The 13,411-nt window shown below is 39.6% G+C and overlaps 1 protein-coding gene across 5 annotated transcripts in view; it reads right to left on the bottom strand.

The window, feature by feature from the left end:
• Window positions 1–376: 376 nt before the first annotated feature.
• Window positions 377–13,411, bottom strand: part of SAMD4A (sterile alpha motif domain containing 4A) — a 380,149-nt gene continuing 367,114 nt past the window's right edge. For all 5 annotated transcript variants that reach the window (XM_053697599.1, XM_053697600.1, XM_053697602.1 and 2 more), the window contains one exon: window positions 377–1,028. In XM_053697599.1, coding sequence (XP_053553574.1) covers window positions 1,000–1,028 — 29 coding nt within the window. In that variant the 3' untranslated portion in view covers window positions 377–999. The remainder of the gene's footprint in view (window positions 1,029–13,411) is intronic.

The following is a 13,411-nucleotide window of genomic DNA, read 5'->3' as shown; positions in this document are numbered from 1 at the left end:
TAAAGAGCCGCTGGCTCACACATCCAATTTCTCCCAAGAATATCTTGGCTGCTACAATATGCAAACCGGCTGCTATTAAAAACCAAAAAAAAAACAAACAAACTATATTTAAGATAATAGAAGGCTTACCTGAAATATTTATGTACCCTTAATATTTTATTTTTTATGTAAACACTAACTGGGCTTGTCGGGCTCTGCCCTTGCTCTTAGCAGCCCAGGCAGCACCCACCCCATTTGTCCCTTATTAGCCAGCTACTAGGGTCCATTCCAGGAACTCCAATACCCATGCTGGCTTTTGTGTATAATATATATATATATGCGTGTATATATATATATATATATATATATATATATGTATATATGCGTGTGTATGTATATATATATATATATATATATATATATAATATAGGTATATATATATATATAAATATATATATATATATATATATATATATATGTTTAATATATATCTCTAGATAAAGGATATTTATTATGGCAAAAATAAAGTCCATATTCCAAACCTAACATGGCACAGGGTACCCTAATTTAGAATGAAACAAGCAACACATGTCACTTTAACTACCCAGTTTAAAAAAAATAATAAAAAAAAATAATGCTTTTGGTCACCTGTGCTGTACCAACTAGATAGGGTCAGAAGTGTATCTGGCCTCTGGCCACTGGCCACAATATCGTTCATATAATGTGACTTTTTGTATTAAAAGATTCCTGCTCAAAACATTTAGCTTTTCATTCAGGAAACTGTTGCTAACAAAAAGCTTTTTTTTGTTTTCCTTTTTTAGTAAAATAAAAAGTAACCACTTTGTGATCCATTTGCAAGCACAGCTTATGCTTTCACAATTGTTTTTCTTCACCTTTCAAAATAAAGTCATGAAAAGGCAAATTTGTGTTTGGCATATCCGGGGAGGGTTTCTGACTTCGGACACTGGACCTGCAGTTCTCTGTGTCACGTCCAGCGCTGTCACAAAGTACCTTCAACCTCTAGATTGTAGACGTTCTGTCAACCCCATCTGTAAAGAGAAAGGAACACTTTATTAAATGAAACAGTGGAAATCAGTTCTAACAGTGATAGGAGCCAGAAACATGATTAAAGGGACGTTGTATTTAAAAAAATGTTCATCATCCATATGAAACAGCGGAATTTAAAGGGTCATTCTATTGAAAACATTTACATGCTTTAATTTGTTAGACCAATTTTATTTTAACACTATTGAACCTGTTGTACGACTGCTCATGACGACGATTGGGTCAGTGGAGGCTTCCGCAGTTCTCGGCGGCGACTTCCAGGGCCGCTAGTGTTAAAATGACATGATATAACAAATTTGAGAATGTCAGGTATTTTTTACTAAAATTGCCCTTGTTGACTCCTTTTGCCTGAAAAAAAAGTAAATATTTAAATTCACATTGAGATACTGTAATTGCAGCAGTATCAGCTGTGTACTTTCACGCTAATGCTCTTTGCTGATATTATATATAGATATAAGGAAGCAGAGCACCAATACTGCTGTATTAGTCTCAATCAGTTTTAGTTTAAAGGGACATGAAACCCAAAAATTTTCTTTCATGATTCCGACAGAGCATATGTCATATTCAATTTTTTTTCAATTTACTTCTATTATCAAATTTGCTTCATTCTCATGTTGTTCTTTGTTGACGAGATATCTAGATAGGTAGCTTGCACATGTCTGGAACACTACATGACAGTAAATAGTGCGGTCATCTAATGCTTCCTATTTGTTCAGGCGACAAATGTCAACATGTTAAATGCTGTTCTTTCATTTGGATGACAGGGCATCTGAGCACAGCGTCCCTTTAAACTAGTCTATCTCGCCAAACTGTAGGCTTCATTAATAATATAATCATTCTGATATCGGTGTTTTTAACTTAAACTTTAAATTTGGTAACATTGCCATTTCTAGATTATTTCTAACTGTGCAAGAGAACGAAGTACAGTCTGTAAAGCATTATTTTTATTTACCAAATCTTTGTGTTTTTTATAGCAAACATTGATTTACAGTTGGAGTCTTTGTGCTCATTGCAACAAGGGGTTCTTAATTAATCTGTATTTTCTCCAATGTCAAACTCTAGCAACTGAGTGGAATTTTTCGTGATTCAGATAGAGAATATAATTTTTAAAAAGTTTCCAATTTTCTTCTATTATCAAATGTTTTTCATTCTCATGTTATTCTCTGTTGAAGAGATACCTAGGTAGGTAGCATGCACATGCCTGAAGCACTGCCATCTAGTGCTCGGGCTAATGTATAACATTGTTGCAAAACTGCTGCTATATAGAGCTGCAGACACGTGCACACTTTTGAGCTTACATTTCTGCTTTTCAAATAAGGATAACAAGAAAACAAAGAAAATATGATAATAGAAGTAAATTAGAAAGTTGTTTAAAACTTTATGTTTTATCTAAATCATGAAAGAAATTTTTTTGGGTTTAATGTCCTTTAAGTTATCGTTTGGCTGAATTGTCACAGGTCTTGTATGACTGTCTGAACTGTCACAGGCTTTGTATGATTGGCTGAATTGTCGCAGGTTTTGTATGATTGGCTGAATTGTCACAGTTCTTGTATGATTGGCTGAATTGTCACAGGTCTTGTATGATTGGCTGAATCATTACATGATTTGTATGACTGTCTGAATTGTCACAGGTCTTGTATGACTGTCTGAATTGTCACAGGCCTTGTATACTCGCGGAATTGTCACAGGTCTTGTATGATTGGCTGAATTGTCACAGGCCTTGTCTGAATTGTCTGAATTGTCAGAGGCCTTTTATGACTCGCTGAATTGTCACAGGTCTTGTATGACTGTCTGAATTGTCACAGGCCTTGTATGACTGTCTGAACTGTCACAGGCCTTGTATGATTGGCTGAATTGTCACAGGCCTTGTATGATTGGCTGAATTGTCACAGGTCTTGTATGATTGGCTGAATCATTACAGGCTTTGTATGACTGTCTGAATTGTCACAGGCCTTGTATACTCGCTGAATTGTCACAGGTCTTGTATGATTGGCTGAATTGTCACAGGCCTTGTCTGAATTGTCACAGGCCTTGTCTGATTGTCTGAATTGTCAGAGGCCTTTTATGACTCGCTGAATTGTCACAGGTCTTGTATGATTGTCTGAATTGTCACAGGCCTTGTATGACTGTCTGAACTGTCACAGGCCTTGTATGATTGGCTGAATTGTCACAGGCCTTGTATGATTGGCTGAATTGTCACAGGTCTTGTATGATTGGCTGAATCATTACAGGCTTTGTATGACTGTCTGAATTGTCACAGGCCTTGTATACTCGCTGAATTGTCACAGGTCTTGTATGATTGGCTGAATTGTCACAGGCCTTGTATGATTGGCTGAATTGTCACAGGTCTTGTATGATTGGCTGAATCATTACAGGCTTTGTATGACTGTCTGAATTGTCACAGGCCTTGTATACTCGCTGAATTGTCACAGGTCTTGTATGATTGGCTGAATTGTCACAGGCCAAGTATGATTGGCTGAATTGTCAATGGCTTTGTATGATTGGCTGAATTTTCACAGGCCTTGTATGACTGGCTGAATTGTCACAGGTCTTGTATGATTGTCTGAATTGTCACAGGGCTTGTATGACTGTCTGAATTGTCACAGGGCTTGTATGACTGGCTGAATTGTCACAGGCTTTGTATGACGGTCTGAAATGTCACAGGCCTTGTCATTGTCTGAATTGTCACAGGCCTTGTATGACTGTCTGAATTATCACGGGCCTTGTATAACTGTCTGAATTGTCACAGGCTTTGTATGACTGTCTGAATTGTCACAGGCTTTGTATGATTGGCTGAATTGTCACAGGCCTTGCATGATTGGCTGAATTGTCACAAGCCTTGTCTGACTGTCTGAATTGCCATAGCCCTTGTATGATTGACTGAATTGTCACAGGCCTTTTTTGTGGGTGTGAGGGAATAAATATCTAGTACGATGAATAGTATTCTGGGCTGCAAAGCAGCGGAATTTATATCCTTTTTTTGCAAAAAAACAGATTACTTTTTTTTTTTTTTTTTTTAATATAACATCAATTTAAAGGGACACTGACCCAAATTTTTTCTTTCGTGATTCAGATAGAGCATGCAATTTTAAGCAACTTTCTAATTTACTCCTATTATAATTTTTCTTCGTTCTCTTGCTATCTTTATTTGAAAAAGAAGGGATCTAAGCTTTTTTTTTAGTTCAGAACTCTTGACAGCACTTTTTTTTAATTGGTGGACGAATTTATCCACCAATCAGCAAGGACAACCCAGGTTGTTCACCAAAAATGGGCCGGCATCTAAACTTACATTCTTGCATTTCAAATAAAGATAGCAAGAGAATGAAGACAATTTGATAATAGGAGTACATTAGAAAGTTGCTTAAAATGTCATGCTGTATCTGAATCACAAAAGAAAAAAATTGGGTTCAATGTCCCTTTAATAATCTTTTCTTCATCATTCATTCTTTTTTTTTTTTTGCTGCTGCTACTGCTGCACAAAGAAAAGCACCAAAATATCACTGATGAGCTAGAGAAGTACGCACATAAACACGTAGAATAATACTAAAAGTTGGAAACTAAAAGCTCCCTCTGTTACATCTGAGCATTGAATCAGCACATGACTCATCCCCATTCATTCACGGCTGCAGTTTAGAGTCACTCGAGGACCGCGCTGCTATTCCTTTTGTGTGCTATAAAAAATAAACATACTATTTTTCCTAACCTTTAATCCCCCCACCAAAGTCATTTTTTGCCCCAGTTATTGTGGGTGCCAGGAAGCACCCATGCTACTGCTGTTGGGCATATACATGCAGATTCACTTCAGTCTGTTGTTCATAATATAGGAAGCTGGATCCATTAACATTTATGTATCACTTCCATGTTCATTAAATTCTCTTTATTTATAAAGCAGGTATCAGTGCTCTTTATTTAAACACACACAGTTTTCTAAGCTTATTAGCGCGATATAAATATACAAGAGGTTTTCATTACTATATCTGGTACATGACAGACACACTGATGGCCACTCTAGTAACCGTTTCTGTTAACCATGGTCCTCTGTAGCCGGCCTGAAAACACTGCAAGGCAAACGAGATGAATACTACAGGGAGCAGCTGCATGAGATGCCCAGTAACATTCAGCTCTCCTGCCCCTCCTCATTGGGGTGGCAGTGCCTTTGAGTCTAACAATGATCTGCACTGTCACTCCTTTAGACTGATAGTGTGCTTATTGCTGCTGGTCTATTTTGGAAACATAACTGGCAAAGGCAGAGGCGGCAGGGGACTATTAAGTCTGATACCTGTTCTTGGCAAACATCTGGCATAAGGGGATGTAGTAGACCATGTATCTGATTAGAGGTCTTTTATAGGCGGATTTGTATCATAAGGGGATGCAGTTGACAATGTGTCTGATTACAGGTCTTTTATAGGCGGGTATGTAGCATAAGGGGATGTAGTAGACCATTTATCTGATTACAGGGGATTTATAGGCGGATTTGTAGCATAAGGAGATGTAGTAGACCATAAATCTGATTAGAGGTCTTTTATAGGCGGGTATGTAGCATAAAAGGGATGCAGGAGACCATGTAGCTGATTAAAGGGTCTTTTATAGGCGGGTATGTAGCATAAGGGGATGTAGTAGAATATGTGTCTGATTAAAGGGTCATTTATAGGCAGGTATATAGCATAAGGGTATGCAGTAGACCATGTATCTGATTAGAGGTCTTTTATAGGCAGATTTGTAGCATAAGGAGATGTAGTAGACCATAAATCTGATTAGAGGTCTTTTATAGACGGGTGTGTAGCATAAAAGGGATGCAGGAAACAATGTATCTGATTACAGGGGATTTATAGGCGGATTTGTAGCATAAGGAGATGTAGTAGACCATAAATCTGATTAGAGGTCTTTTATACATGGGTATGTAGCATAAGGGGATGCAGGAGACCATGTAGCCGATTAAAGGGTCTTTTATAGGCAGGTATGTAGCATAAGGGGATGTAGTAGACCATGTATCTGATTAAAGGGTCTTTTATAGGCAGGTATGTAGCATAAGGGTATGTAGTAGACCATGTATCTGATTAGAGGTCTTTTATAGGCGGATTTGTATCATAAGGGGATGCAGTTGACCATGTGTATGATTACAGGTCTTTTATAGGCGGGTATGTAGCATAAGGGGATGTAGTAGACCATTTGTCTGATTACAGGGGATTTATAGGCGGATTTGTAGCATAAGGAGATGTAGTAGACCATAAATCTGATTAGAGGTCTTTTATAGGCGGGTATGTAGCATAAAAGGGATGCAGGAGACCATGTAGCTGATTAAAGGGTCTTTTATAGGTGGGTATGTAGCATAAGGGGATGTAGTAGAATATGTGTCTGATTAAAGGGTCTTTTATAGGCAGGTATATAGCATAAGGGTATGCAGTAGACCATGTATCTGATTAGAGGTCTTGTATAGGCAGATTTGTAGCATAAGGAGATGTAGTAGACCATGTGTCTAATAAAAAATAAACATACTATTTTTCCTAACCTTTAATCCCCCCACCAAAGTCATTTTTTGCCCCAGTTATTGTGGGTGCCAGGAAGCACCCATGCTACTGCTGTTGGGCATATACATGCAGATTCACTTCAGTGTGTTTTTTATTTAGTCTAATACCTGTTCTTGGCAAACATCTGGCATAAGGGGATGTAGCAGACCATGCATCTGATTAGAGGTCTTTTATAGGCGGATTTGTAGCATAAGGGGATGCAGGAGACCATGTGTCTGATTACAGGTCTTTTATAGGCGGGTATGTAGCATAAGGGGATGTAGTAGACCATGTATCTGATTAGAGCTCTTTTATAGGCGGGTATGTAGCATAAGGGGATGTAGTAGACCATGTGTCTGATTAGAGGTCTTTTATAGGCGGGTATGTAGCATAAGGGGATGTAGTAGACCATGTATCTGATTAGAGGTCTTTTATAGGCGGGTATGTAGCATAAGGGGATGTAGTAGACCATGTGTCTGATTAGAGGTCTTTTATAGGCGGATTTGTAGCATAAGGGGATGTAGTAGACCATGTATCTGATTAGAGGTCTTTTATAGGTGGGTATGTAGCATAAGGGGATGTAGTAGACCATGTGTCTGATTAGAGGTCTTTTATAGGCGGATTTGTAGCATAAGGGGATGTAGTAGACCATGCATCTGATTAGAGGTCTTTTATAGGCGGGTATGTAGCATAAGGGGATGCAGGAGCCCATGTGTCTGATTAGAGGTCTTTTATAGGCGGATTTGTATCATAAGGGGATGCAGTTGACCATGTGTCTGATTACAGGTCTTTTATAGGCGGGTATGTAGCATAAGGGGATGTAGTAGACCATTTATCTGATTACAGGGGATTTATAGGCGGATTTGTAGCATAAGGAGATGTAGTAGACCATAAATCTGATTAGAGGTCTTTTATAGGCGGGTATGTAGCATAAGGGGATGCAGGAGACCATTTATCTGATTACAGGGGATTTATAGGCGGATTTGTAGCATAAGGAGATTTAGTAGACCATAAATCTGATTAGAGGTCTTTTATACATGGGTATGTAGCATAAGGGGATGCAGGAGACCATGTAGCCGATTAAAGGGTCTTTTATAGGCAGGTATGTAGCATAAGGGGATGTAGTAGACCATGTATCTGATTAAAGGGTCTTTTATAGGCAGGTATGTAGCATAAGGGTATGTAGTAGACCATGTATCTGATTACAGGTCTTTTATAGGCGGGTATGTAGCATAAGGGGATGTAGTAGACCATTTGTCTGATTACAGGGGATTTATAGGCGGATTTGTAGCATAAGGAGATGTAGTAGACCATAAATCTGATTAGAGGTCTTTTATAGGCGGGTATGTAGCATAAAAGGGATGCAGGAGACCATGTAGCTGATTAAAGGGTCTTTTATAGGTGGGTATGTAGCATAAGGGGATGTAGTAGAATATGTGTCTGATTAAAGGGTCTTTTATAGGCAGGTATATAGCATAAGGGTATGCAGTAGACCATGTATCTGATTAGAGGTCTTGTATAGGCAGATTTGTAGCATAAGGAGATGTAGTAGACCATGTGTCTAATAAAAAATAAACATACTATTTTTCCTAACCTTTAATCCCCCCACCAAAGTCATTTTTTGCCCCAGTTATTGTGGGTGCCAGGAAGCACCCATGCTACTGCTGTTGGGCATATACATGCAGATTCACTTCAGTGTGTTTTTTATTTAGTCTAATACCTGTTCTTGGCAAACATCTGGCATAAGGGGATGTAGCAGACCATGCATCTGATTAGAGGTCTTTTATAGGCGGATTTGTAGCATAAGGGGATGCAGGAGACCATGTGTCTGATTACAGGTCTTTTATAGGCGGGTATGTAGCATAAGGGGATGTAGTAGACCATGTATCTGATTAGAGCTCTTTTATAGGCGGGTATGTAGCATAAGGGGATGTAGTAGACCATGTGTCTGATTAGAGGTCTTTTATAGGCGGGTATGTAGCATAAGGGGATGTAGTAGACCATGTATCTGATTAGAGGTCTTTTATAGGCGGGTATGTAGCATAAGGGGATGTAGTAGACCATGTGTCTGATTAGAGGTCTTTTATAGGCGGATTTGTAGCATAAGGGGATGTAGTAGACCATGTATCTGATTAGAGGTCTTTTATAGGTGGGTATGTAGCATAAGGGGATGTAGTAGACCATGTGTCTGATTAGAGGTCTTTTATAGGCGGATTTGTAGCATAAGGGGATGTAGTAGACCATGCATCTGATTAGAGGTCTTTTATAGGCGGGTATGTAGCATAAGGGGATGCAGGAGCCCATGTGTCTGATTAGAGGTCTTTTATAGGCGGATTTGTATCATAAGGGGATGCAGTTGACCATGTGTCTGATTACAGGTCTTTTATAGGCGGGTATGTAGCATAAGGGGATGTAGTAGACCATTTATCTGATTACAGGGGATTTATAGGCGGATTTGTAGCATAAGGAGATGTAGTAGACCATAAATCTGATTAGAGGTCTTTTATAGGCGGGTATGTAGCATAAGGGGATGCAGGAGACCATTTATCTGATTACAGGGGATTTATAGGCGGATTTGTAGCATAAGGAGATTTAGTAGACCATAAATCTGATTAGAGGTCTTTTATACATGGGTATGTAGCATAAGGGGATGCAGGAGACCATGTAGCCGATTAAAGGGTCTTTTATAGGCGGGTATGTAGCATAAGGGGATGTAGTAGACCATTTGTCTGATTACAGGGGATTTATAGGCGGATTTGTAGCATAAGGAGATGTAGTAGACCATAAATCTGATTAGAGGTCTTTTATAGGCGGGTATGTAGCATAAAAGGGATGCAGGAGACCATGTAGCTGATTAAAGGGTCTTTTATAGGTGGGTATGTAGCATAAGGGGATGTAGTAGAATATGTGTCTGATTAAAGGGTCTTTTATAGGCAGGTATATAGCATAAGGGTATGCAGTAGACCATGTATCTGATTAGAGGTCTTGTATAGGCAGATTTGTAGCATAAGGAGATGTAGTAGACCATGTGTCTAATAAAAAATAAACATACTATTTTTCCTAACCTTTAATCCCCCCACCAAAGTCATTTTTTGCCCCAGTTATTGTGGGTGCCAGGAAGCACCCATGCTACTGCTGTTGGGCATATACATGCAGATTCACTTCAGTGTGTTTTTTATTTAGTCTAATACCTGTTCTTGGCAAACATCTGGCATAAGGGGATGTAGCAGACCATGCATCTGATTAGAGGTCTTTTATAGGCGGATTTGTAGCATAAGGGGATGCAGGAGACCATGTGTCTGATTACAGGTCTTTTATAGGCGGGTATGTAGCATAAGGGGATGTAGTAGACCATGTATCTGATTAGAGCTCTTTTATAGGCGGGTATGTAGCATAAGGGGATGTAGTAGACCATGTGTCTGATTAGAGGTCTTTTATAGGCGGGTATGTAGCATAAGGGGATGTAGTAGACCATGTATCTGATTAGAGGTCTTTTATAGGCGGGTATGTAGCATAAGGGGATGTAGTAGACCATGTGTCTGATTAGAGGTCTTTTATAGGCGGATTTGTAGCATAAGGGGATGTAGTAGACCATGTATCTGATTAGAGGTCTTTTATAGGTGGGTATGTAGCATAAGGGGATGTAGTAGACCATGTGTCTGATTAGAGGTCTTTTATAGGCGGATTTGTAGCATAAGGGGATGTAGTAGACCATGCATCTGATTAGAGGTCTTTTATAGGCGGGTATGTAGCATAAGGGGATGCAGGAGCCCATGTGTCTGATTAGAGGTCTTTTATAGGCGGATTTGTATCATAAGGGGATGCAGTTGACCATGTGTCTGATTACAGGTCTTTTATAGGCGGGTATGTAGCATAAGGGGATGTAGTAGACCATTTATCTGATTACAGGGGATTTATAGGCGGATTTGTAGCATAAGGAGATGTAGTAGACCATAAATCTGATTAGAGGTCTTTTATAGGCGGGTATGTAGCATAAGGGGATGCAGGAGACCATTTATCTGATTACAGGGGATTTATAGGCGGATTTGTAGCATAAGGAGATTTAGTAGACCATAAATCTGATTAGAGGTCTTTTATACATGGGTATGTAGCATAAGGGGATGCAGGAGACCATGTAGCCGATTAAAGGGTCTTTTATAGGCAGGTATGTAGCATAAGGGGATGTAGTAGACCATGTATCTGATTAAAGGGTCTTTTATAGGCAGGTATGTAGCATAAGGGTATGTAGTAGACCATGTATCTGATTAGAGGTCTTTTATAGGCGGATTTGTATCATAAGGGGATGCAGTTGACCATGTGTATGATTACAGGTCTTTTATAGGCGGGTATGTAGCATAAGGGGATGTAGTAGACCATTTGTCTGATTACAGGGGATTTATAGGCGGATTTGTAGCATAAGGAGATGTAGTAGACCATAAATCTGATTAGAGGTCTTTTATAGGCGGGTATGTAGCATAAAAGGGATGCAGGAGACCATGTAGCTGATTAAAGGGTCTTTTATAGGCGGGTATGTAGCATAAGGGGATGTAGTAGAATATGTGTCTGATTAAAGGGTCTTTTATAGGCAGGTATATAGCATAAGGGTATGCAGTAGACCATGTATCTGATTAGAGGTCTTTTATAGGCAGGTATGTAGCATAAGGGGATGTAGTAGACCATGTGTCTAATAAAAAATAAACATACTATTTTTCCTAACCTTTAATCCCCCCACCAAAGTCATTTTTTGCCCCAGTTATTGTGGGTGCCAGGAAGCACCCATGCTACTGCTGTTGGGCATATACATGCAGATTCACTTCAGTGTGTTTTTTATTTAGTCTAATACCTGTTCTTGGCAAACATCTGGCATAAGGGGATGTAGCAGACCATGCATCTGATTAGAGGTCTTTTATAGGCGGATTTGTAGCATAAGGGGATGCAGGAGACCATGTGTCTGATTACAGGTCTTTTATAGGCGGGTATGTAGCATAAGGGGATGTAGTAGACCATGTATCTGATTAGAGCTCTTTTATAGGCGGGTATGTAGCATAAGGGGATGTAGTAGACCATGTGTCTGATTAGAGGTCTTTTATAGGCGGGTATGTAGCATAAGGGGATGTAGTAGACCATGTATCTGATTAGAGGTCTTTTATAGGCGGGTATGTAGCATAAGGGGATGTAGTAGACCATGTGTCTGATTAGAGGTCTTTTATAGGCGGATTTGTAGCATAAGGGGATGTAGTAGACCATGTATCTGATTAGAGGTCTTTTATAGGTGGGTATGTAGCATAAGGGGATGTAGTAGACCATGTGTCTGATTAGAGGTCTTTTATAGGCGGATTTGTAGCATAAGGGGATGTAGTAGACCATGCATCTGATTAGAGGTCTTTTATAGGCGGGTATGTAGCATAAGGGGATGCAGGAGCCCATGTGTCTGATTAGAGGTCTTTTATAGGCGGATTTGTATCATAAGGGGATGCAGTTGACCATGTGTCTGATTACAGGTCTTTTATAGGCGGGTATGTAGCATAAGGGGATGTAGTAGACCATTTATCTGATTACAGGGGATTTATAGGCGGATTTGTAGCATAAGGAGATGTAGTAGACCATAAATCTGATTAGAGGTCTTTTATAGGCGGGTATGTAGCATAAGGGGATGCAGGAGACCATTTATCTGATTACAGGGGATTTATAGGCGGATTTGTAGCATAAGGAGATTTAGTAGACCATAAATCTGATTAGAGGTCTTTTATAGGTAGGTATGTAGCATAAGGGGATGTAGTAGACCATTTATCTGATTACAGGGGATTTATAGGCGGATTTGTAGCATAAGGAGATGTAGTAGACCATAAATCTGATTAGAGGTCTTTCATAGGCGGGTATGTAGCATAAAAGGGATGCAGGAAACAATGTATCTGATTACAGGGGATTTATAGGCAGATTTGTAGCATAAGGAGATGTTGTAGACCATAAATCTGATTAGAGGTCTTTTATACATGGGTATGTAGCATAAGGGAATGCAGGAGACCATGTATCTGATTAAAGGGTCTTTTATAGGCAGGTATGTAGCATAAGGGGATGTAGTAAACCATGCATCTGATTAGAGGTCTTTTATAGGCAGATTTGTAGCATAAGGGGATGTAGTAGACCATGTGTCTGATTAGAGCTCTTTTATAGGCGGGTATGTAGCATAAGGGGATGTAGTAGACCATGCATCTGATTAGAGGTCTTTTATAGGCGGATTTGTAGCATAAGGGGATGTAGTAGACCATGTGTCTGATTAGAGCTCTTTTATAGGCGGGTATGTAGAATAACAGAATTTATGTTTACCTGATAAATTACTTTCTCCAACGGTGTGTCCGGTCCACGGCGTCATCCTTACTTGTGGGATATTCTCTTCCCCAACAGGAAATGGCAAAGAGCCCAGCAAAGCTGGTCACATGCCTACCCCAGTCATTCGACCGACGTTAAGGAGGAATATTTGCATAGGAGAAACCATATGATACCGTGGTGACTGTAGTTAAAGAAAATAAATTATCAGACCTGATTAAAAAACCAGGGCGGGCCGTGGACCGGACACACCGTTGGAGAAAGTAATTTATCAGGTAAACATAAATTCTGTTTTCTCCAACATAGGTGTGTCCGGTCCACGGCGTCATCCTTACTTGTGGGAACCAATACCAAAGCTTTAGGACACGGATGAAGGGAGGGAGCAAATCAGGTCACCTAAATGGAAGGCACCACGGCTTGCAAAACCTTTCTCCCAAAAATAGCCTCAGAAGAAGCAAACGTATCAAACTTGTAAAATTTGGTAAAAGTGTGCAGTGAAGACCAAGTCGCTGCCCTACATATCTGATCAACAG

This window comes from Bombina bombina, chromosome 1, assembly GCF_027579735.1.
Source record: "Bombina bombina isolate aBomBom1 chromosome 1, aBomBom1.pri, whole genome shotgun sequence".
Lineage (NCBI taxonomy): Eukaryota > Metazoa > Chordata > Amphibia > Anura > Bombinatoridae > Bombina > Bombina bombina.
This window is presented reverse-complemented; position numbering and strand designations above follow the sequence as displayed.